This window comes from Mastomys coucha, unplaced genomic scaffold, assembly GCF_008632895.1.
Source record: "Mastomys coucha isolate ucsf_1 unplaced genomic scaffold, UCSF_Mcou_1 pScaffold23, whole genome shotgun sequence".
Lineage (NCBI taxonomy): Eukaryota > Metazoa > Chordata > Mammalia > Rodentia > Muridae > Mastomys > Mastomys coucha.
In genome coordinates this window covers 39,404,616-39,431,688 of record NW_022196906.1, presented here as the reverse complement: position 1 = coordinate 39,431,688, position 27,073 = coordinate 39,404,616, and the positions used below count along the sequence as shown (strand labels likewise).

General features: G+C 48.1%; 1 protein-coding gene across 2 annotated transcripts in view; it reads right to left on the bottom strand.

Moving 5' to 3' along the window:
* The window catches only part of Dscaml1 (DS cell adhesion molecule like 1), a 322,519-nt gene that overhangs the window by 284,099 nt on the left and 11,347 nt on the right, over positions 1–27,073 (bottom strand). For both annotated transcript variants that reach the window (XM_031345842.1, XM_031345843.1), the window contains exons 2-3: positions 20,427–20,744; positions 17,717–17,863 (exon numbers count right to left, since the gene is read on the bottom strand). In XM_031345842.1, coding sequence (XP_031201702.1) covers positions 17,717–17,863; positions 20,427–20,744 — 465 coding nt within the window. The remainder of the gene's footprint in view (positions 1–17,716; positions 17,864–20,426; positions 20,745–27,073) is intronic.

Genomic DNA, 27,073 nt, shown 5'->3' with positions numbered 1-27,073 from the left:
GTATCATAGTACCTACTAGTCAACTACTAGATTGACCCTCTCACCTACCTACCACCCTGCAGTCTCCTGGCCCAAACAATGGACCAAGGTCCCTCAGCCAGGATGAGTGAGGGCGGGACCTGGGACAAGTAGGACCCCATGAGCCATGAGATCTCTAGTTGTTGTCAGTCTTTGTTTGATCCAATATGGCAATTAATGTTGTCTTTGCTTGTGTGGAGAGTACAGAAGGCTGGGAGACATTGACCAAGGGCATCATGTCTGAAGGAGCTGAACTTTTGAAACACCCAGTACTTCTACCAGAAGTTCTTGGACACCTGTCCCTGGGTGACACAAGAATGGTAACTTTTCACCTGACCTCCCTGCCCCAAAATAGCCCAGGACTTTGAAGGAGGAGCCCACTCCTATAAAACCAAAGTAGAGAATGTAGACTATATGCATAGTAATTTATAATAAAATGGGTAAGATGGGTCTAGGAAGAACTCTCCAGAAAGAACCAGGTAGAGTCCTCAGGGAAACAAGACAGACTGGTCCAAGAAACGACAGCCATGAAATAAGAACTTGTTACCACAGTCACGTTTAATGTGAGAGCCGTATGAGGCAATCAGCCTGCTCAGAGGAGCCTGACCCAGAACCTAAGTCCACCTTGTCCCTGCTTCCTTGTTGAGGGTCCTCCCCCAGACTCCCTTCTTCCGGAAGATCCCCCCGATAGAAAATTCCTCTTGAATAAAATCAAATTACAAATTCAAGTTAGAAACAGATTAGAAGCTGGCAATCTTGGCTTCCTGGGGACAGGCAGACATCTTCACAAGGTTGTTGGGCATTTAGAAGAACACAAAGTTAGGATTCGAGCCAGCTGATGTAGCTCGGAAGTGAGCAAAGGGCATCCTGTTGCTATCTAGGTTATAGAAAGCTGCTATTCTGGCTTTGGAAATAAGAGCATGGAGAGCTTTAGGGAAAGAGCCCAGAGCTGTTCAGGACCAGTGATGAGAAGGAGCCAACTCCATGAAGTAGCTTAGAAAGAGACAGGGCATACTGGTGAGCGATGCACCAGCCCCTCTGCTAGGTCCATTTCCAGTGGGAACCTTACTCCCGCAGGCCTGGGTTTCTGAAAAGATGTAACAAACCTAAGCATGTCCAGAACTAAGAGCCAGAATGGGAGAAAATCCTGCCAAGTGATAGAGAGGATCAGAACAGAAATGGGGTGCCATTACAAGGAGAACACTAGGGTGGGGTACAGGAGAGGACGGGAGCTATCTGCCAGTCACTGATAGGCCTCCTGGATGGGCAGGGGCAGGAGGGCTCAAAGGTAGAAGGCCTAGAAAACAGATTCTAGATTTTAGTTCATGCTAAGAACTTTATAAAAGAGGGGCTTTCAGATGAAGCTGGGAATGCCCACTGTGTGCAAGAGAGTCACACCTAAAGACAGTGTGAAGACCATGTTCCAGCTCTCACACCCTTCACAGCTTTCCTTAATATACACTTGAGAATTTTATACCACTATAAGCCAGAAACCAAAGATCACTCAACTCCCTAGAAATACCAGGACAGTCAGTAACAAGCTTCCAGTACTCTCTAGATATCACACACATACACACACACACACTTACACACACACACACACACACACACACATACACACACATGCATGCACACACTGATAACACCACTAATTCTGCCCCCTTTGTCAATATGATGAGATAGCCCAGTTTCAGAGGGTCTCAGCATGAGTCTACTCTGGAGGATGAGGCCAAAGCCCTTATCCTATAATATAAAAAGGTGCTTTCTTTTAATATTTTTTTGTTTTGAGACAAGCTTACTATGCATCCCATGCTGACCTCAAACTTAAGATTTTCCTGCTTTGGTTCCCCCAAGTACTGGGATTATAGTCATACATCACCATGTCCCGTTAGCAGGGTGCTTCTTGAAACTTGCGTCCCAGGTCCAATCAAGGCTGCAAAGGGCATCTTTATGCATCAGCCAAGGGACTAGGGTCAGTGATTTTTCAAGGCTTCTTCTAAGCCTCGCAAAGCAGGTTTACCATCTGTATGTACCACCCAGGAACTGGGTGAGGGGAGCAGAAATGGAGGAAGAGACAGAAGCAATCCCTGTTCCAGGGCAAACTGTAATAAAGGTAGGTGCCTCTAGGAGCTAAAGCAAGACACCAGCTGGCAGTCCCTGTGGGCCTCTACCTGGGAGACCCTCAGCTTCCCAGATCCCAGGGCAGGCTCTAGGGACACTGAGGGTGGGACAGGAGATCACTTTCCCCTCTCTGGTTTCTCTGTGTGTAACGTGATCTGGAAACTGGGAGCAGCCTATCCAAGGGGTTAATTATGAGTGTATCTCCCTGCCTCTCATCTCCAAACCACTTTCCCTTGCCCAGATGGTCACTCAGCAGTTTATGTGCAACTGTTGATCACCTGTTCCCAGGACAAAGGGCTGCTAAGACCCTCCCAGGCTCCTGGCTTTGGGAAAGCAGAGACTGCCAGGCCATGCAACCCATCTCTCCTCCCAGTGTTCTTCATTTTCAGTGGCCTCACGCTGGGTCTCCAGGCTCTCGTTAAACAGAGAAACAGATTATGGCGGGTCCCACAGCAGATACATTTCTTCTCCACTCATATTTATACCACGTTTATTGTTGTTATTTAACAACTAATGCACACCAACTGTCCCCAAAGTGGCTCTGGAAGAGGAGTTAGGAAACAAGTGTCCACAGGACAGAGCTGGGCAGCTGGTGTGTGCACCGGCCTCCCCTGTAAGGCCACCTCTCCTCACATGCCCCAGGATCAGAGAGAGCCAGAGCTCATGTCAGCCTTCTATAACCTTGTACCCTGCCATAAAATAAATAGCCTTTGTTATGAAATATAACGAGCACGTTAAAAAATAAGAGCGTTAAAAAATATTTACTTTACATAAATAAAGTTAAAAAAATGTCCTGTGGTTGTTTGTTTCGTTTTTTTTTTTGGCTCTGTTTTTCTTCAGATCATTTTTAGAATAAACCATTTAGGAAATAAGACATTCTAAAAGGCTGTCGTGTTTCTGAGCCGTCCGTCCCCTCTGCCTCAGAGGTAAGTGTCACTCTGAGTATGGTGTTTGTAGTCCTATACACGTTGTAATGTTGTTGCTGCATATGTGTATACCCAGAAACACTACAGAGGACTGGCTAGCATGTTTTCAAACTTTATACAAATGGCACCACGCTGCTTTCCTGCTTCAGTAATCTGCTCTCCGCCCACCCCTCTCCCTGGACCCCTCTCCCCACTTGCCATTCTCCCTGCAACATGTCCAGGCTAGTGTGTAAAGTTCTGGATTATTTGCTCCCCCTGCAACATTCGTTGTATAGACTGAGCAGACCGCATTTATCCACACTGGTTTCCAATGTCTTTTCTGTCATCAGCATGGCTATAGCTGCTATGCCCATCAAGTGTCCTTGTGACCATTGTGTGAGGATTTCTTAACATACACATTGGAGCATGTCTCTTAATTTGTCTGTTTCCCTGTTGCAGGGCCCCAACCTGTCACCACACCCCCAACAACCAGCGTGACTTGTTGGACTTTATTGAACTCCATGGAATAAGAAGGGACAGAAGGGCTTCCCCTTAAAGAAACATGCACAGAAAGGCCATGTCCTTGTTTAGAGAGGAAGTGGAAACTAGACCTTCAGTATGCTTCCTACTGGCTTAGAGGCCAATATATTCAGAGACAGCACATGATAGAAGAAACTATGCAGAGGAGTGGGGATGAGGAAGAAGGATCTAGAGAGGTCACCTGGTCCCCAGTGTGAGCTCTTATGCTAGTCCAAGTCTTCACACTGCAGACCCCAACCTGTGCATGCTCAGACTGAGGCCTGAGAGCTGGACATCTAACCCATAGACTGAAGCTCAATAGCAGCCTGGGGACTAGTGTCCAGATCTAAGGCTGACTGCTTGAAGTCTTCTCTTCACTCACTGCAGATGGTCGGAGATCACTGCAGATATGGAGGATCGTGGAGCTGAGAACCAGGTGGCCCCAGTGGGATGCCTTGTGAGAGGAAAGCCTTCAGGAAATAGGCCCCAAGAGGATGAAGTTGGTGCCTTAGTATGTGCACTGGCCCCTCACTTTCTTTCTCAGTGTGTGCACTGGCCCCTCCCCTTCTTTCTCAGTGTGTGCACTGGCCTCACCCCTTCTTTAAATATTCAGTTAGTTTGCATAAAGCAGTTCTTACCAGGGCAAGTGTTGTGTGCTTTGTGATATCCTCAAATCCCATGATTCTGAAGCTCTTGGTCTCCCACCCTCTCACTACTCCCAATGTCAGGAAAAGCATTTCCCCAAGCCTCAGATTTACCCATCTAAAAAGTAAAAAATACCAAATGAGATCAGACCAGACAACCTGAAAGGGGCTTAAGATAGTGAGCTCAGTCAGTACAAAGGATTGTTTTCTTTAGCCAGTCATGATGCACAGGTTGGCCAAGCACATCCACATTAGTAGTGGGCTCCCACCATAAGGAAACAGATGAGAAGTTCTGGGAAACATAAGGTCGCACCTAAACCGGTAGAGGGTCTCACTCCAGCATAGAAGCTGCCCCTAGAGCCCACCCCTTTCAGGGAGCTAGAGAGAAGTACAGGAGTTGCCAGGCCTTCACGTGCTCATCTGTAAATGAAGGGAGTGACTTCTATGTTCCACAAACTCAGTGAAGGAATCAAAATTAATGCTTACCAATGCATGGCATAGACTTGTAAGAGCACAATAAAACCTAGCTTATTACCAAAAGTTAAGTGACTTGACACCAAATCTTTTAGATTTTGGAATATTTGCATATATATTTTATATATATGTGTGTGTGTGCATGTGTGTGTGTGTGTGTGTGTGTGTGTGTGAGAGAGAGAGAGAGAGAGAGAGAGAGAGAGAGAGAGAGAAAGAGACAGAGAGAGACAGAGAGAGACAGAGAGACAGAGAGGAATATCTCCAGGATGAGACCCAAGTCTAAATATTAAAATCACTTCCATTTTCAAGCACACCTTGTGACCATAACCTGAAGGTAATCTCACACAGTATTTTTAGTGTGACTGTATTGTGCTGAAATCCATAAAGGAGAGAGCAGGTGTGTAGTTTTCTATTTGTGAGATCATGTTGATTGTTGTTCAGCTATTTCCTCAGAGCTGACCGTTCCTTCCTTAGACACAGGAAACCAAGGGAAGCTCTGAAAACCTATGTGGTTCAGGGAGTTCAGAAAGCAAAAAGACTCATAGGAGATCCCATAAGCAGTGAATGCCTCCTATGGAGAGGAGAGTCTTTAGTGGAGCTGCCTACAAGTTGTGCCAGAAGCTTTGGGGATGTAACTTTTTTTTTTTGAGTCCTCACCAATGTTGGGATAGCTTTTGGGTGACACAACTTGGCTTTGAGTCACTATCCTCCTGTAGGCAACCTCATAAACTCATTGGTTCTTCAGACTTGGGTGAGATCATCTCTCAGTCTGTCACCGGTCAAGTGAACAGACATTTGCTCATGTCTTCCCAGGAAAAATCACCCAACATTGCTGCTCAAGACTCTTCAGATCTGGGGATTTCAGAGTTCTAATTTTTTGATTAGGAGTGCATCAGGTTATGGGACCAAGAAAGGGACTGGAGCATGATGGCAATGGGGCCTGTAGAAGAAATGTGAATCCATGTCCCACCTCCATAAGGATGCTTAGCAATAATCTCTGGGAAATTCAAAAGCATATATGGACTCCAGGACCTGAGACTGAGGACCATCTCCCTTTCCCAGGGAACAACACTGAACATCCCCACATAACTCATAATCTTCAGTGGCTCCCATTGCCTTTTAATGATACATGGCTCATGTAGCATCGATCACACTCAACTTTGATCTCTCCTGAGCTCCAGTGAAGACTAACTGTTCCTTAAGCATGAGCCATACTCTATAGCTCCCCAGGAGCTGACTCCTTTGGTCTCCTTTACCCGGAACCCAAATGCCAATGAGAACCACACAGGGCCTTTAACAAGCAGAGGCTTGCCCCAAGTTATCACCATTTAATAATGATGATGTTGATGATGATGACAATGATGATGTGTGTGTGCATGTGTGCATGTGTAGAAACTGGTGTTCTTGAAAGCTTCCCTACTTGACATCCAGTAGGTCTACAACTCCCCTCTACAGAAGATCACCCTCCCCAGTGGATGCATTCTGTAGGATTCTTGGAAAAGGTGCTTTGTCTAAGCACTAGAGATGCCCCTAACTCTGGACCATCAAAGTTAATGTCACCTACACCTTCATCACACAGTCTTGGGTCAGGGGCACCAGTGTCCTGAGCTCATCTTGTTTATCAGACACTAAGGTCCTCAAAAACAGAATTAGAGCTCCCTACCAACATCCATTCCTCTGTCCTCCCTTCCATGTCTAATAGACCCCATTAAACAATGAGTCAAGGCTATCCATAAAATTCAGGGCATTTAAAAATAAAGGGGATGGGGGGGTGGGAACTGCCTTTTTTGTTTGAGAGAAAAGCCAAGGCCCAGCCTTCACAGTTACCAAAGCATGAGGTGTGCCCTAGGAGGGCTGCTCCAAGATGCCACATGCCATGACGGGAAACCACGGTGTCTCCCTCAGGTCTCTGCTCTGAGAATTTTGCTAGAGTTCTAGGCAGGTGACAAAGTATAAGGCTTTGTGTGTGTGTGAACGCTCACACATACATATTCAATATGAACAAATTATATTGTGCATACTATTTATACACGTGCATACATATCTATTTTAAGTTGAGTTTCTTGGGTGTGTGGGAAGAGGAATTCCCCCACCCCAATCCCTTGGGGTCCTCAAGCAGAGACCCCTGGGAAACACCGTCTGCATAACACAGCCTCTTGTACACAGGAAATGCTCAAAATAAAAAATCCATTTGCTAGCTTAAATAATGAAGTAAAAATTCAGTCAGCTAATAGTTGCCAACATAGGGGAAGGAACTGACTCAATACGGAGCACCACACAGCTCCTATGTCCAGCACACACAACTCCAGGGAGGCCTCTACCAGCAGCTTCCTTAGACGATGCCTTGTAGTGATATGCCGGAACACCTGGAGGCAAGGTCTTTCCCATGCTGCAGTTCACTGAGGAAGATCTCAGCCATGTCCTCTCAGAAGGAAAATGTGTGCTTCAAAGAATCTCAGAGAGCCCACAGGACTGCCAAGCTCACTCTATACCTCATCGGCACCAAAAGACCTGGGCAGACACTGGACACACAGCCCCAGACCCACTCCTGCTCCACCTCCATCCTCGTGGCTCCCCACTTTCACCTGTTTCCTCCTCTTCTGTCACCTTCTAGCTCACCGTGAGATTCTGACAGATTCTACACCCTAAAGGCATGGGTATGAGACAGGACTCTGAGCCCCAAGTCTCTGGGACTTGAAGTGTAAGGGAAGGCCTCAGATGGGAGAGGGATATACGTCCAGCTTAAAGCCCTTAGTGCTGACATTGTACCCCTTCTCTTCTCCACTTCATTACATTCCACCAAGAGGCCAGTTGGCATCAGGGTTGGAGTACAGGCGCCTATGTTTGAACTCTTAGTTTCCTAGCTAGTTGCGCTGTTAAAGCTTGTAGAGCATAGGTAGAGCCTAGCAGGAAGATGGAGATCACCAGGTGGGTATATGGGGGGTATGGATAGGGGTTGGGGTAGGGTCTTTGCGGTTTATAGCCCTGCCCTGCTTCCTGTCTTATCTGTGTTTCCTGCTCTGTGAAGATGTGAGCACTCAGCCTTACGTTCCTGTTGCTACAACCCGGATAAACTCCTGCCAACATGCTCTCTCCTCCGCCATGCCCTCTACCTTCATACTGAAAGCGAACAGAGATGCCTTCTCCCTTAAGTTGCCCTTTACAGATTACAACGAGAAAAGTAATTGCTGGGGAGGGGTGTTGTGGGCAAGGCCTGGCAGGTCTCAGGGCACAGTCAGATGTCAGGTGATCCACCCAAACAGGAGCACATGCCAGGGCGCTTCCTGTCTCTGCCACATTGTCAGTGCATCTTATGCTTGCAAACCTGAAGGTCACACAAGTCCCTGCAAATAGATTCTTGTCCACCTAGATGTTCACACCTCTGGTCACACATGAGTGCTCAGTCTTCGTGATCTAACAGTCTTTGAATCGACAGAGAAATGAAGGCTTGGGGAAGTGGCAGGATGCAGCTGTAGGTCTGCTAAGGGTGTGCTACCAGGAGGTGTTCCACTGGACTCTGGTTTTGAACCCTTCACCCCAGGAACTCTTGAGGCTCTCTCTACCTGAGCACTTGGCCAAGTTTCCTGGGACTCCTGCTGTGGCCCAAGGGATTGGTGCATGTCTGCCTAGCAGTCAGAAGCACCAATGCTCTACATATGGAATATCTATATGTAGAGGGCGTATCTGCATGAAAAAAAATTTGGCATATATATGTAAAATGGATTTTCCCAATACAGAAAAATATACATAATTCCTCAACCTCAAAGCTAGAGAATGCAAAGCTCCGCAAGCCTAAAGGGCTAAAAGGCTTGCCCAGAATCTTATGGAAAGAGGAGTGGAGTCAGATTTGAACCCTGGTCTTTGAACCCTGACTCCCACATTCTTTATACTGCCGCTTCGTCCCATCATAAAGAGACTCCAAGCAAGCCCTACTAGTTTTGGGGTACACAGGAACAGTGACTTCTTCATTCTAGCCACTGTATGGCTAGGCAGCACAGAACACTCTTCCCCTTTAAATCACCCCTTCCCCCACCAGACCAGAGGACCAGTCACCGCTCTCACCAAACCTCCTCCTAATCATCAGACAAAATTGTCTAAGGGCCTACTGTGTGCTGATACGCATCAATGCATGCAGCCTTACAGATGTTGACCTTCCCCATCCCCAACTCCAGCACACTCATCCTCAGCTCTCACGACCTGGGTGCCATCTCCACGGGGCCATGTCTGTGGCTCTCCCTATGGCAGAGACGGCTTATGGATACACCACAGAGTTCAAAATCACAGGCTTGGCAGGAAGTGGCATCTATACATAGCTCCGCCATTCTGCAATCGCTGTTGGCTCCTTTTGAATAAATGCTACCCTAAATTAAATGCCAGGATTCGGCGAGCAAGGCTGCCTGTTTGCAATGCGATTGAGAACTGAAGGTAAGATTGATTCTGATGTGAGCACTGGCAAAGCAAATGGGTTTTTGAAAAACCCTATAATTTCCCTGCAACCCTTGACTTCACTAAACACACATTTTTAGACTGCAGCACAGTTAGGTAGGCATTAAACAAAAATGAGGTGGTCTAATGATGATTTATGTATAGGATAACCTTCTATAAAGAATTCTGCTCTGATTTCAGGGTAACTTACAAAGGTGCCAACTTAACCAAACAATGCTGCTTGTTCTGTGTCCACTGTCGCAGCGTGGTCCTGGGGCAGGGCGTTAGCCCAAAACGGCCTTAAAGCTGCTGAAATTCACCCAGTGGGTGCTCTGGAAATGCAGCGCCTGCCATGAACTAAGTGGAAAAACAAAACACGACACATGCACACCACCAGAGGCGCCTGCGAACACGGACCTTTCTGCTTGACTGGGGAGCAAAGCTAATGGCTCTGGAACCAACCAACTGGCGAATGACTGCAGAGCAGGCTGCCTGCTGGGACATTGGAAGGAGTCCCAGGGAGCCAAGCCTGACAGGCACTGAGTCTGGAGAGCTCCCAGGATAAAGGCTTCGAACCAGAGTCCAGTCCAGTCGTGGTCCTCATGGTGGTGTGACTTTGGGAAGGCCTTACAGCCCCACCTCTCCCTGCCCCACGCCTCCATCCCCTTAAATCTGTTTCATGCAGATGTGACGGGAAAGACTCCACCACAGTAGGATAGCTGTAAACTGGTTTGATTTCTGCACTATGAGCACTGCAGGAAAGGCTGCGCCAAACACAGATGGTGACACAAAGCCCAGGAGGGAAGTTACACTGCACTGGGCGCAGACTCCAGCCGAGGCCTGGAGCAGGTGACTGACCTCCTGTGTCTCAGACCCTTGAGTATGGGATGTGGGCAGTGAGAACCTGCTCGATAGGATGCATGTGGCTATGGGATGGCATGGCCCAGGTAAAGTGCGTATTGCAGGAAAGTGCCAAAGCTGGACACTTTCCACTTACTTCTTATCTGTTGTTGTTACTGTGGTTTTCCTTCAGTCCCACAGTTCCTAGCCCCACAGGTCATGGGACTAGGGAAAGGATGCCTTTATGGGGCCTGAGGGTTTCCTTTGAATCTCCAATTTGCAAAGTGTTAGATTTAAGGGTTTTCTTGTCTTTGTTTTATTTTTGACATAGAGTCTCATGCAGGCAAGGCTAGACTCCTGATTCTTCATTTCCCACCTCTCAAATGTCATGGAATATGTCATCACACCTGGGTTTTGACAAAATCCACTTAAAAGACTTCAGGAGACTGGACATCCTCTTTGTGCTTGAGGAAGGCATCTATGACTATTTAAGTCCACTGCTCCCTTCTTCCCCAATGCAGATAGAGACAGAAACGGTCAGCTGCCTTCTCCTCTTGGCGACTGCCTTCCTGAAGGAAACAATGAGTTCTGGACAACCCTAGAGTGTTTGTCATAGGGAAAGAGCCTGGGCTTCAGGAACAAGGGTTTTGGGGTTGTCTGGTGGAAGCTGTGTGCTCTGCAGAAAACTGCTGGCCTCTGGTGTTGTTTTCTTTAAATCTGCAGATGGGGGGATTTTCTTCATGGACTTACCAGGAGACCGAAATAAGATAACATTCAAATAGCCGCCACCAGGCCTACAGATGTGTGGTTTGGTATGCACTCATTCTCTTCCCACCACACAAGGGGTTAAACCTAGCTATGTGCCCCCCGAAGCAGAATGGGCACAATGACAATTACAGAGCAACAAAAGAACCTGAGTGTGTTGTAAACTGTTGTCCCAAAGGAATACTTAACCCTAAGCTAGACAGAGTGCACAGAGCAGACAGACCCGATGAAGGAGCTGACATTCACTGTGTTGCAGCACACCTCCGTAGGTTCCAAGTGTGCATCAGGTGATGGGCCAAGCACAGGCGAATCAGAGATGCCTAACACTACACCCCAGGCATTTGGTTTTTTTTCCCCACAATGACTAGATATGACCAGAGAATATATAAGTTATAAAAACAGGGTCTTGACTATCTGTTCTTGTCTTTGTGGCTTTCTCAAGACTGACAGACTCTCTGTGATCCTGGTACATCCCGCCAATGCTATCCATTTGTTGTCCAAGCTTAGGCAGGCCTCTCACTTCCCACTTCTGAGGGTCAGAGCCACATTAGGCCATTTCATCCTCATTGATGACCCACTCCCTCTCAGAATCCTGGCTAAAGGCCTGGGTAAAAACATGTCCTAGAGGGGGCCACACCCTGTAGGATGGGGTAACACAGGTTCTAAAACATCATTAATGACCCGAGCCAGGAACTGATAAAGCAAATAGAGGTTGTAGAAAAGAGTTCTTGGGAGGAGGCCAGCTTGAGGGAGGAGGCCAGGCTGGGGGAGGAGGCCGGCCTTGGTGGTGATTAAATTCAGTCTTTGCAGAGATCAGTAAAGAGTGGCATTTGAAAATATTTTGAAAGGTAGGTAGAATTTAAACAAAGAAAGTGGGAAGCTTGCAGTAAATAGTAAATAAATAAAATCCCCCACGAGTGATCGAAACTGTGTGTCCGAAACATGTGCAGCCAAGAAATAGGCCTGAGAGCATAGGTCTAGGTCTGAGACTCACACCATTCACCAAGAAGGCTCAGCTCTGAGAGCCAGGAGCCTCTCCCACCTTGGTGCTCTATAACTCCAGTTGCTCACTTGTAGTCTACGTGTGGTCACTTAAAGGTTTCCTGAGACCACCATCTTTTTTGTGTCTGTGCCCACCTCTCCCAGCCTTCCAACCCAGAGGGAGACACATAGGGTTGAAGTAGCCTTAAAGTCAGCTTGCACTCACAGAGCAAGTCTGCATTGCAGAGCCAAAGCGTGCATCTGTTTACCAGGCTGGGATCGTCCATCTCTAGGTGTCAGAGCTGAGGCAGGAGGTCAGGGCTCAGCTCCTAGGACATCTCTGTGTCCTCCATGGCCTTCATGTGAGAATGGTTACCCTGTCTACTGGTCTCCAAGCTGGAAATCTGTTAGAAAGGCCAAAAGGTCACTGCACACATAGCCAGAGCTGGGTGGCTTGTGGCATGTTTCTGTCCCCAGGCAAAATCGAGGACAGACCCCCCTCCCTTCTAGGTTGAAGTTCAAGGACAAGAATAGATGATTTATCCCAAGAAGCCTACTCCAGAGAGGAAGCAAGAAGCAAGGTAAGTCAGAAGATATTCTCTCTCTCTCTCTCTCTCTCTCTCTCTCTCTCTCTCTCTCTGTGTTTGTGTATGTGTGTGTCTGTGTGTCTCTCTGTGTCTGTGTCTATGTCTCTGTGTCTGTGTCTCTCTCTGTCTTTCTGTCTCTGTCTGTCTCTGTGTCTCTGTGTCTGTCTGTCTGTCTGTCTGTCTGTCTGTCTGTCTGTCTCTCTCTCTCTCTCTCTCTCTCTCTCTCTCTCTCTCTCTCTTTTTCCAGGCCACATTCCAATCAGCTGTGTGGCCCTGAGTAAGATGTTTAGCTTCCCTGGGCCTCAATATCTTCATTTATAAAACTGGGGTGGGGGATCATGATCTGTCTTAAAAGTGATTGTGAAGATTAGAGATAGAACACATGAAATGCCTAATCCAGGAAAAGGGCTCCACACATGATAGGCATCGCCTTAATCTTGTTATCTTTATCACTCTGTTGCAGTGTTATGCTGGTCCTGCAGATAAAATGCAGGAAAAAAATGTCGGCCACCCTCCTGTGCAGACAGATAGAAATAATGGGAAGGGAGCCAAAGGAGTTGTAAGGTCTGCCACAGGCTTGTGGTATAGGCCCACGGAAGGGGACACATAGGCACCACGTCCCAGGAGAGAGGAAGAGTATCATCTTGATACAAAGAGGGGTGTGACTAGAGCCCCTTAGGCCAGGTAAACCAGACACCATCTGATGAGAATCCTTGAAGCAAGAACCTTTTTAGAGAGATCCTTTCCCCAGCAGATTCCCTTTCCCCTTCTTGCCCCTCCCTCAAGATACAAAGTCCCTGATATACCCAATGCTGGACCAAGGCCCAGTGACAGTCTAGCATCCAAGAGCCTCATCCGCACTAACAAGGCAGCTCAGCCAGGCTCATCTTCCAGGGCAGCAGGGGATACATCTGGCTGGCATCTGAGCTGTGTCCAAAACTCCCCACTGGGGCTAAGAAAGCCAGTCAGGATGCTGGGGAAGAGCATGCTGGGAAACTCCCACAAGGAGCCTGCTTCGATATAATCAGGTCTGGTGGAAATTAAAAGCTATTAGGAACAGGGCCGGATTTATCTTTATATCCAATAACATGCATTGTAATGGTGATCATGCAGATGGGAAATTAAATCACATCTCGGCTTCACTGAAGGCCTTAATTCTGATCTGTGTTTGTACACTGCCCTTAGTCCTCTTATGCCCATTCTGTACACACACACACACATCCACACACCATACATACATACCACACACACATCACACACACACACACAGACACCACACCACACCACCCATCACACATACATACACACACACACACACACACACACATTCACACACCATACACAGAGACACACACCACACACACCACACACACACACACATACACACATTCACATACCACACACAGAGACATACACCACATACACCACACCACACACACACACACACACACATAGACACACACCACACACACATACCACATATTACACACACACACACCACACACACAGATACACACATGCACACACCACACACTACACACTACGCACACACACACCATACACACCACAAACCACATAACACACACACACAAACACACACACACACACACACACACACACACACACACACACACACGGTAGTACTCTAGGAGGGGCATTGGGGTAGGAATCCAGCAGGCCAAGGATTTTACATACACTTTTAGAAGGCCAGACTCAAAGCCAACCCAAAGCTGAAGACAGGAGAGATTGGGGAGGCAAGTGGAGACAGGAGCTGACTCTCTGAGCTCTCCCAGCCCTGAGAAGTCATAAGGAAAAGCTGGAGAGAGCTTCTTTGGTGGCCAGCTCCAAGACAGCGTAGCTAGCCAGGAAGGGCAGCTTGTGAGCAAATACTCAAGTCCCAGAGCTTGTTTAGATACCAGGCTCCTTCAGAAAGAGGCCCCGGAGGCGTGGCTCCCACCCTGTGGCCAGCAGGCCTTCCTCCCAGGCCTGGTCTTCCTTTAGCTTTCCAGCACCTGTTCCTGCTGGTCCTGAAGCATAGGACATTAGAGACTAGCCCCATGGAGCTAGAGATTAAAGTTAACGCAGATTCCTGCTCCAGATGCAGACACGGATGTACTGTTTTCTGTTTCAGACCAGATTACTGACATCTCTACAGCAAGAAGCAGCACCTGCTGACCACAAAGCACATACCAACATGTACAGAGTGTATGCACGCTGGGTATGTGTGAACACTGGGGATAGAAAAGCCTTACTTTATAAAATTGTATACACTCTTTGCATTTTCCAAAATTAGAACATGTGCCTTGTGGCCACAATCTTGGTCCTTACCTACAGAGAGCAGAAGTGGTTAAACCCCACTGTCTCTGGCTCCCCTGGGCTCCCCCAGGAGCATATTAGTTAGAGTCAATGCATTGGGAAGACACCTCCCTGGGTAGAAAAAAATAGCTAGAAAAGGATCTAGAATGATTCTGGCTGGAACTGGAGGGCAAGGGAGGAGAGGAAAATACTCCAAGACCAAAGGAAAGAAAGGCGGTCTCCCAAAGTTTAACACAGCCCTACAGATTAGCATCAAGGCCACTTCTCTGGTAATTATGCCCTTTGGGGCTACCAGCCTGGTCCTGACATCAAAGACAGCTCTGAAGCACCAACTACAAGGGGTGCCTGGGGGAGCTTGCTGCCTCCAGCTCCTGGGCACATAAACTAGCTAAACTTCGCTCCCCACCTGCTGTAGTCTGGCTATCTGGTACCCACCAGCTTGTCCTCATGTCCCCATCCCTCTGGGCTGTCTCCCCAAATCACTCAGAATTATCAAGCAGACATCCCTTCCTCACTCGACACTGGGTAAATATGGAGGGCAATGTGTTAGGAGTCGAGGAGGCATGCAAAAAACAAACAAACAAACAAACAATAGCAAAACCCACTGTTCTCATTCCTAGGAAACCCAGCCAGCTACCCAGGTCAGCAATACAGTAGAAATATACACACCACAACAGGAACCAATGGAAATAATGAAGGATGCATTAATAATGGCAGCTACAACCCAGCACACCCTTAGAACAGGCAACCTTCTGAGCATTGCTTATTTTTATTTCAATCCTATAGACCCATTCTACAGTTGTAGGAAGTGAGGTTCTATGAGTGTAGACAGCTCTCCCAGCTAGTAAGCAGTGGAGTGAGCTTCCATCCCAGACAGTCTGGTCCCAGATTCTAGGTTCTTAATCACTACCTGTGTCTGGGTCCACCAAAAGCATCCCTTTAAAAATCAACAGTAAATATTTTCCCCCAAAGCTCTCATGTCTACAGCATACATTTAAAGCTTCATGGTACTCAGAGAACCTGGGAGTGTCTGTGTATGTGCTGGGGAAGCACGGGCTTGGGGAAAATCCTGCATTGGGTTATGCTTTATCTGAGCAATAGGCATGTGATCTGGAAGGAGTCGAGTCCTTTCGTCGAGCCTCAGGTTTCTCTTCTGTAAAGTGGAAAGGGGAAAATACACTTCTGGGCTTTTGTGAGGCTGAAATAAAATGATGTATGAAGGTGTCTTAGCCCAATGCCAGGGAAATAGTAAGTACTCAACAAGTTTTAATAACATAATTATTATTTTAATGGACATAATGCTTCATCCATAAACCCAAGTGTATAAGAAATACCACATGGTCTTTATGCCTTATTTCCTTATGGTCTTTAAATGCCTTAAACCCGACTCTGCTAGAAATATGGGAATCCCAGTGTCCATCATTTCTGAGGCTTCCCCAGAGATGTGTCAGCATCTACCAGCTTGTGCTCCCAACTTCAGTTGAAGTGGGACCCACTTGGATCTTTGGATGTGTACCCCATGTCTCATTTGGGACCTCTGTCCTGACCTTGTAGGGCTCCTATAGAGGCTCCCATGAGGCCTATGGGTGCCCACAGAACCTGGATTTCTTAGTTCCCTTTTGTCTCTTTCTCTCAGAAACTCTCCTGCCAGGCAGTTCCTATTAACTTACAGTTTTACAAAAAGAATAGAAGGCATCTTTAAGTAGTTTTGAGTCTGCCTTGCTCCAACCATGCTGCTAACCTATCGCATAATGGGAAATCTTTTGGCCTGGCCATCTGCTTGGAATGGAGAGAAGGAAAGTAGTGATAAAAGACACACATTTATGCCTTTTAAAAAACACCCTGCCATGCTAGCTACAAACACAGGTAAGTGTAGGTCCCATCCCACTGTCCCTAGAACTATCTAAAGCTCTCTGGTCAGGCCTGCTCCTGAAAGATTTGGATTCTGCTATTTCAAAGTATTCAAATCTTATGGACACTGCTATTTCAAAGATTTTGCTCACATCACAGGGTGGATGTTGCTCAAAAAGATGAAGAATCCGGTCCCATAATACATTCTTATAGAACAGTGGTTCTCAACTTCCTAATGCGGCGACCCTTTAATACAATTCCTTATGTTATGGTGACCCTCTGACCATAAAGTTATTTTCATTGCCACTTCATAACTGTAATATTGCTACTGTTATAAATGGTAATGTAAATATCTGTGTTTTCTGATGGTCTTAGGTGACCCCTCTGAATGAGTCATTTGACGCCCAAAGAGACCACAACCCACAGGCTGAGAACCGCTCCCAAAGAGGTTTGTCATTTCCAACTAACTCTGAAAACTATGAAGCATTTCAGACAACTGGCTGGGGATCTTGGTGCCGATGGGCCACTTGAAGAACATTGGTCAGGATGTTCCGCTTTACAGGAAGATAAAGTTCTTCCTGTAAAGACCCTTCAAAGAGGAAGGAAAACGATGGAGCCCCTGCAGTACAGGGAAGGGGGAAGACTGAGTATTGGAGCCTTGAAGTCATTGAATAAAGATTTAAGAAATCCTTTTGTGAGGCTCCAAGACCTGTTTCCTGTTGGAGGGACGATCATTCCTAGGTGAGACTGAACCAATGAGAGGCTTCCAAGCTTACAGCATAGGACTAACCCCTTTCCAACGTCAGTCACTGAGGAGTCTTATGACATTCCCGCCAATTCATGGGGAAGTAAAACTCCTGTATGCACACTTCCTTAGGCCTGGTTCCCCAAACCTCCAGCCTCATATCCTAGTCACACACAGAGCACAAATGTACCCAGCTTTTCCTTACCGAGCTTCTTCAAAGGTAAGCTTGCCACAGGCTCTCATAAATCAGAGCTCCTTTTGAACAGGAGCCCCAGGGATCAATGTCAGCCCCACCCTGTGTCTGGGGGACCCTCATAGATAACACGGGCCTCAGCACACCAACTTCACCATCCCACTCAGATGATCGGATGGATGCACACCAAAGATGCCTGTCTGCCAAAACTTCACAGAGCAATAGCAGATCAGTCCCTAAAGTCATTGCCACCATCTTGTCAGATCATAGAGCGATTCAGGCACCATCCACCACAGGGGCAGCTCTGTCAGCCACCACCCATGATTCCTTACCTGGAGTGATGGAGACTGTGTCTTTCTCCCAAGACACAACACTAACATATTCCTGCACTGAAGAGGGGATGAGGCACTTAAAGACAGCCACGTTGCCACGCATTGACCTTTGATCCTCCACCCGGACGGTGTAGGGTTCCCTGAAAACTGTGGGAAATTGAAAGAAGAGTGTCACATGGCCATGGTGGTGGGGAAAGGGGACAGCAAGTGGGTTGGGCACAGTGACCACCAAAATAAAACAAAACAAAACAAAAATAAAACCCAGATTATACAAGGTAACAACAGTGTGGTCTATCCCAATGCATCCTGGGAAATGTAGTTTAGATATTGAGCTCTCTTCATGGAATTGGTGCTACCCATTGGGCAATAGAAAAGAATAATTCAAAGGAGGGTTGTCAGAGACACAGATAGAGTCCCTGTACCCCGACTACTCTCCTGTCCCTACTATTCTACCAGTCTTGGTCCTGATGTTAGGACCATCTAGAGTCTTTTTTCTGCCTGCTCCCAGCCCTGTATTCATTTCTCACATAGTGTCACCTGCAGCCACTCGTGTGTCACGTGGACTGATCCTGTCTTGAGAGTGAAATGAAGACCTCTGTCTATCCCTTGTCTTCCTCAGCTTGGCCTCTGCCAGGGGCTCCATCCTTCCTCCCGCCTCCTTCTCTGCCAAGCAGAGCTGGAACATCTAGAGCCCCCACTACCTTCAGACCTTGTCCCCAGCAGACATCTGGGCAGCCTGCCCTTCTGCTTGCCTTGCCATGGTTGCCAGGGTGACACCTAGGGCCCTGGCATCCTCCCCCTAAGCAGTGCACCTGCAGCCTCTCTGGCAACATCAAGAGCCTCTTTAATTGCTTGTTTCCACTGGACCCGGCTCTCCCCAAGCCTCCGTCCTTTCTCTTCTCTAGGCAAGAGGAAAGGAGGGCAGGAGAAAAAAGGGACAGGGGAGAGACAGGCCGTCAGGCTCCAGTCCAGTCCTCCCATCGTAGGTGTAGCAGCCTCCACCTGATTTCACAAAGGAGCTTGAGGGAGCTGACCCCCAAGGGTCCTGGAGTAGTGGAGGCCAAGGGTAAATTGTGTTACTCACAAATTCTGGGGGTTCTGGGGAGGAAGCAGCCAAGGAAGGCATAAGCATATCAGTCAAGTAGGCCCTGACCCACCTCTGAGCTGCATGGGGGTTCTGGGTGCAGGTAAGTTAACCTTTGAACCTCAATTTCTCCATCTGTTGAACCTCATGCAAAAAAGTCAGGCATGTGGAAAATACTTTTTTTGACTTAGCCTCGTCGTCAGTAAGAAATCTTTGTAGACTTACTGAGAAGGCTGGTTCTAACTCGAGGAGAGGCATAGAGCTGGAGATGGCCTTTCCCCTGGCCCAGGGCTCCTGGCTATGGATACTAGAATAGGATTTAAATCCAGGTTTCAAGCTCGATATTTGGGGTTATACTTAGTGCCAAGCAATGCAGGGGACCTGCTGTCAAGAAGATACCTGCAAGAGCCTGGAAGACAAGGCCCCTGTCTCAGCATCAGTACCAACAGTTGACCCCCAGGGCACAGGCAGGGTACAGTCATGGCTTAACCCTCATCCTTCCACAGCTCTGCACCTAGATACTCTCAGCCTTGTTCCTGTGATAGAAGCTCTGTGGTGGGAAACCAAGAGTCCAGAGCTCTGAACGGTTGGTCTGTCACTAGGCCTGCTGGCCTTTCTAGAAACTGCCCACCTGGGCCTGTCCAATGCAGCTGCAGGACAGATGGCATACTGGAGCTACATGGTAAGCTAGCCTCTTGCGTCCAGGTGCCCTTGTAAGAAAACCACTGGCCACACCTCTACTTGAGGCACTTCCTATCTCTATCAGAAGTATAGTGTGTTGTGATGTCCTAGTTAAAAAGGGCCGATCCAAGCCTGCTACTCACTTTTAGACCTGACCCCCAGAGCTCACTCAGCCTTTTCCATTCACCCCTGTTTCCCTTCCTCCACAAATTCTTTTGGAGATCCAACTCTCTTGCTGCTATGGTTCACCATTATGAAATATACTTCAATAGCAGTTCTCTGAGCTGTGCAGCACTCAAATGTTCAACAGTGAAATGGACAAATAGCACATGGCCTTGTTATGTGGTGAAATATTATCCATTGGTGATATGTGTAACCTTCCACCACACACAGCAGTGAGGACAAATTCCATGATGAGAATGGTGAGCTGAAGATCCCAGAAAGGGCCGAACGTAGGCCACTATTTTCTATAAAGCATGGACAAGGCAAAGCATCCACATTATCCAAGCCAGAATGTGGCTGTCCTGAGAACAGAGAGCACAGAAAGCAGAAGGGAGACTTCTGGGATGCTGTGGGTATATCTCTGTGTTGCGATTTAGTTGAGCCATATGGAAATTGCTTCAGTTACATATGATAACATGCACTTTTCTTGATATAGTTCAGGAAAAGGAGGCTTTAGAAAATGAAGCTCAAGCACCATTTTCCTATTTCAATGGTGAGCTCTGTCTCACTCAACCTACATGCAGTGCTGTGAGATAGATACTAACTTTAAGAATGCACAGATGAGGTGCCCGCTCTATCCAAGCACACACAGTAGGTGGCCAAGCTGTCCCCAAGTATATGTTTCTTTCAAGCTCTCATCACACACCACATATATACCCTCACAACGCCAACCTGCCTACCCCATTCTGTGCCCTGTCAGGGTGCAGAAGTCTGGTCCCTCACCTGCTTTGATGCGAATGTTAGGGCTCCGGATCTTGCCGGCTGCATTCTCTGCGGTGCAGAAATAGTCATTGTCATGGATAAAGCTATTGAAGGCGGAGGGGGAGAAAGGGTAGAGCTGCAGAGTCCCGTTGGCATGCACATGCCGGATGTGTGGCACATCGTAGATGTCGTCCCCTGTGGCCAGGTACCATCGGAGAGCCGCACTGGGGGATCCAGCGGCTGGGCAGGGCACCACCACACCCACAGAGCTGGAGAAGGTTACGTGCTGCAGGGAGTCATTTACAAAGTAGAGGCTGGTGCCAACATCTTCGGGGCGGGCTGCAAGGGGAGGCAAGGAGAGAGACTTAGTGTATGTGGTAGAAACATTCATGGAGCCAGGCGGTGGTGGTGCATGCCTTTAATCCCAGTACTTGAGAGGCAGAGGCAGGTGGATTTCTGAGTTCAAGGCCAACCTGGTCTACAGAGTGAGTTCCAGGACAGCCAGGGCTACACGGAGAAACCCTGTCTCAAAAAACAAGACAACAAAACAAACAAAAACAGAAACATTCATGGAAGCCTCGCTGGCTGACACTGGATTCATCTGGCCTTTGAATGTCACCCAGTCAACATGTTCTTATTGAGCACCATTTTATTTACCAGGCACTGGCAAAAAAGAGAGAGGATACTTCCTGGCCTATAGACCTTTCTAGGTTAGTTGGTACAGGAATAGCAAAAGTCAAAACTCTCATTTACTATGTGGAACCAAGTCCACGCAGAGAGGCTGCTGCAATCCCTGTCACATGAAGGGTCCCGAGTCACCATCTACTGTGGCAATGTGCATATCAGAGGAGACCAAGTTGCCTAGATCTGAGCTCATCACTACTCTTTGCAGCCTGACTCCCAGCTCTCTCTTTAACTCATTTCATAGCCTCAAGGGGCAGATGACATCTCCCTCCCTCCCTCCCTCCCTCCCTCCTTCCCTCCCTCCCTCCCTCCCTCCTCTATTTCTCTGTGTTTTAAAAGTATTTATTTTCTTTTATATACTATTTTGCCTATGGGTATACGTGTGTCACATGCCCGGGTGGTGCTCACAGAGACCTGAAGGGCATCCGATCTTCCGGTAACTAGAATTAAGATGGTTGTGAGCTACCCTGTGGGTGCCAGGTATGGAACCTGGATCCTCAGAAAGAACAAGTGCTTTTAACCACTGAGCCACTTCTCCAGTTCTGCAACTCTCTTTTTATCACCTATATTAGTTCAAGTTTCCATGGCTTTTATTAAAAACACACAACCAAAAAGCAACTTGAGAAAAGCTCTGTTTGCCTTATGGGGGAAACATGTTCGTCTATCATGAGGGGAAGCTGAGGCAAGAATCTAGAGGCAGAAACTGAAAGTGAGGCCATGGAGGAATGCTGCTTTCTGGCTTACCCCCCCCCCCCCCCCCCCATGGCTTGCTCAGCCTATTCGGGGTGAACCACCAACAGGGAACTGGGCCCTCCCCCATATCAATAGTTAAGAAAATTCCCTGCAGATTTGCCCACAGGCCATTCTAGTGGGGCATCTTCTTAATTGAGGTTCACTCTCCCTAAATGACAATAACTTGTGTCAAGTTGACATAACAAAACAATACTCAGGAGATCCCCTCTGATAGGTTTAAGAGCCTTAGGGGAATGCCCAAGAGCACAGGGCAGTTGCAGATCTGAAGTTTGGAGACCTTGCAAAGTAGTGTTCCAGCATTCTTCCCGGCCTACGGCAGATGACAGAGAAAGGGTCTCACAGTCACAGCCTAAGAAGAATGGGTGGAGAAAGCAGAGGGCTGGTCCAGGAAATGGAAGGCAGTGGGAGTCCCTGAGGGCTGTCTTAGATCCCTAAGGTCCATCTGGTCCCCATTCAGTCAGTGCATTTTCAGATGATCTATAGGGATCTGAAGCAAGAGGACCATCCAGCCTTGGTTTTGACTGCATAATTCCCTTCTCTTTCTTCACAAGCACCTACCCTCATCAACTGAAAGTAAACTGTAGAAAGACTAGGGAAACCCCTCTCATCCCTGCTATATTACTGTTCCAAAGCCCAGTCCCACAAAGAAACATCCACCTGGCAGGAAGGGCAAAGTCTGCTCCACCTAGTCCAACTCCAGGCCGTGGAAACTACTGTTCCTGGTCTGTTGTGGGAGTTGGGAGGGAAGGCTCTCTCCCTACTCAGGGGCCTGCCCCTTTAAGAAGGCCAACCCAGAGTCTCTTGCTAGAAGCTGGTCCCTCTCCACTAGGAAGATGAAGGAGTAAGCAACGGGCTGCTGCTTGTTTAAAGAACGGTTGCAGGGGACCCAACTTGACCTCAATTTCCACAACTTTATGGGGAGGGGGAGAGCCCACATCCGGACTGTATTAATATTCTTGCCTTAACTCGGAGCAGAGCCTCTAGGGAGAATATACCAGGCAGGTCGTTGAGGAAGGCCATTAAGCCTCATTGGCCAGAGCAATTCACATCATCTCATAAAAAGCTGTGATGAAGCCATTAGCAGCTGTGCTGGAAAAAAAAAAAAACATCGTGGGCTTCTGGCTGTAGTGTCAGGGGCATCCTCTTAGCAGCAAATGCATTTGCTGTCCCCGCCAGGCCCTGCATCCTCAACGGCTGAAAGGCTTGGTGTGTGTGTGTGTGGGGGGGGCTGAGCATCACGCTGTAATCTCACACTACCTCCCCGTAATAGTCTATGGTTGAGTGTGTCTGCTCAGGGAGACAGCAGAAGCTCTGTAGCTGACCTTCTCTGGCTAGAATATTCCTCATGGTTACAAGATCAGGCCATTTTACAAGTTAAGACTTTTCGTGTGTGGGGCCCCATTTTCACCTTCTGAGAGACCCCACCCTGACCAAGATTTGTTCAACAAGTTCTTGCTGAGGCTCTCCCAGTGTCAGGTTGCTTCTATGGCCTCGTGGCAAAGGAGGAAGTGGAGGCGCTTCCAGAAGGAAATGACTTCCTCAAGACTCACACAACCAGTAAGTGAGACCTCTGGGGTGCCTACTCAGGCAGTGTAACCCAGCAGTTGCTTTCTTAACAGGCAAGGTGTAGCAGCAGCAAGATCAATGCAATAAAGAGGAGCCTTCCCCTTGCTCAAACACAACCAGGACATCAGCTGCCCAGGAAGGACCTCTCCTCTCCTCTCCTCTCCTCTTCTCTCCTCTCCTCTTCTCTCCTCTTCTCTCCTCTCCTCTCCTCTCCTCTCCTCTCCTCTCCTCTCCCCTCCCCTCCCCTCCTCTCCCCTCTTCTCCTCTCTTCTCCTCTTCTTCTCATCCCCTTCCCTCTGCTCCCCTTCCCTCTCCTCCCCTCCCCATCCACCTCTCCACCCCTTCTCTCTTCTCCCTTCCCCTCTTCTCCATTCATCTCCTCCTCTCTCCTCCTCCCCTCTCCTCTCCTCTCCCCTCCATTCCCCTCATCTCCACTCCTCCCTCCCCTCTCTCTCCTGGAAGTAGCCCCTGGTTGACTCTGGACACGCTAGCAGTCCTTAGCTTTAGGGAGCAAGGGCACCCCTCTGGGTTTCTGGGTGCTTCCTGAGTTGACCTTAATTGTGCTCAGCCACTGCCACCATGTCAGATTCATGGATCTGGGGAGCCAAAGTCCATCAAAGTATGGGATGACTCTCCACTGTGCCTGACAAACAGACCTAGGAAAACCAAGGAAGTTCTCAGATGGAAAGGAACCCTGGGAGTGTCTGAGATATGGGAGAAGACTTGGACAGAACCCTTGATAATGACAATATTTACACAATAATAACAGCTGTCACTGACTTCACTGTCAGCTGTGGGCCACACTAGGGTCAGGCCTACTGAGATCATTATATATATTTTTTTATCAGTAGTAGGTAGCTATTGTCCTTCATCTTAACTCCATAAGTGAATTTATTAGTAGTGTTAGTATTATTACTATTATTATTATTTCCATCTTAAAGATCAAGAAAATAAGACTGAGAAGATAACTGGCTTATCTAAATTTATGTAACATGACTGGAGCCAGAACAGGAGCCCAACTTTGTCACATCAGAAGCAGAAGTTAGACCTATTTGCTCTACTGGATAATCAAACTAGAGTTGAGTCAAACCACAATAACCTGGATTTCCTGAACTTTGAAGCCCTGCCTACCCTCTCCCCCATCCCAGCCATACCAAAATGTGCATTCCTGTCTCCTCCTCTGGCTAGCTATCCCTTCCCCCCACCCCCTTGCCTCAGAGGACAGCTCCTCCCCAGGCTCTTTCTGCTCCCACCGGAAGCATCAGCCCCAATGACAGCAGCCCTCCTGTACTGGGAGGCCTTGGTTTTTCCCAGAGCCAAGGACACAAGGTTCCCAGCAACTACAAATGGGTAGATTTAATTGATGAATTGACTGGGATTGTCCAGCCACCTGTCAGGGCTGATGAAACAGCAGATTTATAGCAAAAGGCGAGTAGCCTCATATTTCTCCCACTCCAGGGTGCGAGCGGCTGTCTTCCGAGCGTGGGGGAGCTGGGGAGGATTAGACACACCATTCATTTCTGCTTACGGTCCTGACAGTGCATTGCCATCATGAAACATCACCCTCGGGTGTAAAACAATAGCATTTTGCACTTAGGTTGGGTTCATATTTTAGCATCACAAGGCACCTGTCACCTCAAAATGCAGAAGCCCTTAAATAAACATTAATTTAGCCTCACCCTATCTACTGAGAAAAGGGACTGAACAGATGCATAGGAGGGAAACTGAGGCACTGGCCACAAGATGTCTGGATTCCCTGCCTCTTGCTGAGTGGAAATCTGGGCAGGAGGACAGCTGGTGAAGAAATATGGAAGGAGTAGTACAAAAGGGAAGTCACAGGTGCCCAGGGTCTCGCTCTGGCCCCAGGGAGTCTAGTGTGGCCTCTAGGGGACTTCATCTCCTGCTTCAGCTCCTGTTGAGATCTACAGAGCAGCAATGTTGCAGTGGAGGACAGAGACCAGGCACCACGGAACCTTGAATGCAGTCTGACAGAATCGCCGATCTTGGAGGCTCAGATCAGCTGCTCAGCGTGTGCATGATGTCAGGTAAGTGACTTAGCCTTTCTGGGCCTCATTGTGCTCATCTCTAAAAGAAGTAGGGTGAGATGGATCAGGTGAAGCTGTGTGTCTTCCCTGACTCTCGGGCATATGGAGAGTAAAGACCTCAAATCCCCTCACAAGGGCGGATAGGTCCAGACTCTCCTGGAGGCTCCCCCCCACCCCCGTTTCCTCTCAGCTGACTCCTTAGCCTACCCTTCCCTTCCCAGGTCCTCTTTGACACAGGTCTTTCATCCCTCCAGGAAAGATACACAAAGTACCAGCTGAGTGTTCCAGAGCATTCCAGGGAAAGTGGGGGCATCAGAGGGCAAAGAGTGCTGCCTCTAAGATCCTAGATGGAGAACTGGAGAGGGAGTAAGCCTTGGTACAGAGCTGAGTTCGGGAAGGAGCTATGCTGAGTACAGATTTCAGATAAAAACCAGGATGGGCAGAACCCGTTACTCAACAGACTGACTTTCACAGAGCAAGAAGGTAGATAGATGGGAATAGGAGGCTGGCCTGAGAGGCGTTCCTGGGAGGTCTGGGAGAAGCTCAGCGAGATAACAGAGAAGATTGTCAGTGAGATGGGTGTGTTGGGGGGAATTGTGGAGACCTTCAGGCTAGCGGATGGATGACCTGGCACAATGGGCTGCAACCTTCAGTAGCAGGAGGTGTAGATGCAGGTGGTGTCTACAAATTGGAAAGGGCACCAGGAGGGATGTCCGAGTGACTTTTGACAATTGCAGCTGCTCTTATTCAAGTAAATACCAGTGTTTAGAGCTGGACAGCTCTCTGGAGATTCCCTGGCATGCAACAGGGTCCCAGAAAGGACTTCCTGATATCCTGAGTTGAGGCTGGACCGGTCACTGGGCACACAGTTGCTTCCGTGGTCTTCTTATTTAATATGCATAGAGACATGAAAAGTGGGGGTCCTTTTGGTGAAAAAGAGGAGGTTTAGGGGCGTCACTAATACCGCAACATTATACAGGTAGGAAGAGAAGGTAGCAGCAAGCCACACTGATGTGCATAGGATTCACAACTTCTCAGGAGCTGAGGATCAGGGTGGATAGCAAGAGTGGGTATCTCCATAAAAAGGAGGAGAATTGAGGGGAAATAGGGGTGTGCGGTGGGTAGGAAGAAAGGGAGGGAGGTAAGTTAGGAATAAGAAAGGCAAGGGAAGGGGAGGAGGCAGAAGGAAGGAAGGAGGAGAGAAAAGAAGGAAGGAGGAGGAAGGAAGGAAAGAGGAAGAAAGGGAGGGAGGGAGAGAGAGAAGGAAGGAGAAAGGTAGGGAGGAAGGGGAAGAGAGGAAGTAAGGGAGGAAGGAAGGGAGGGAGAGAGGGAAATTAAAAAGAGAAAAAGGAGTGGAGGGAGGGAAGGGAGAAGGAGCGAGTCCAGCTACAGGAAGGGGGCTGCCCCACTGAGCTCTCCCACCACTGTACTGAGTCCCTAGTCTGGAAACTTACGTCCTTTCTCCTTCACCCTCTCTCCAAATGAACCCCAGTTGGAAAGAAGATCCCATGACAGCAGACCACAGCTTTACCCTTAAATCTCTGTCATTCCCTCCAGCTCTTTCTTCTCTCTACAGACAGAACCAAGCAAATTTACAGAGAGCAAGGGAAGGCGGGGGGG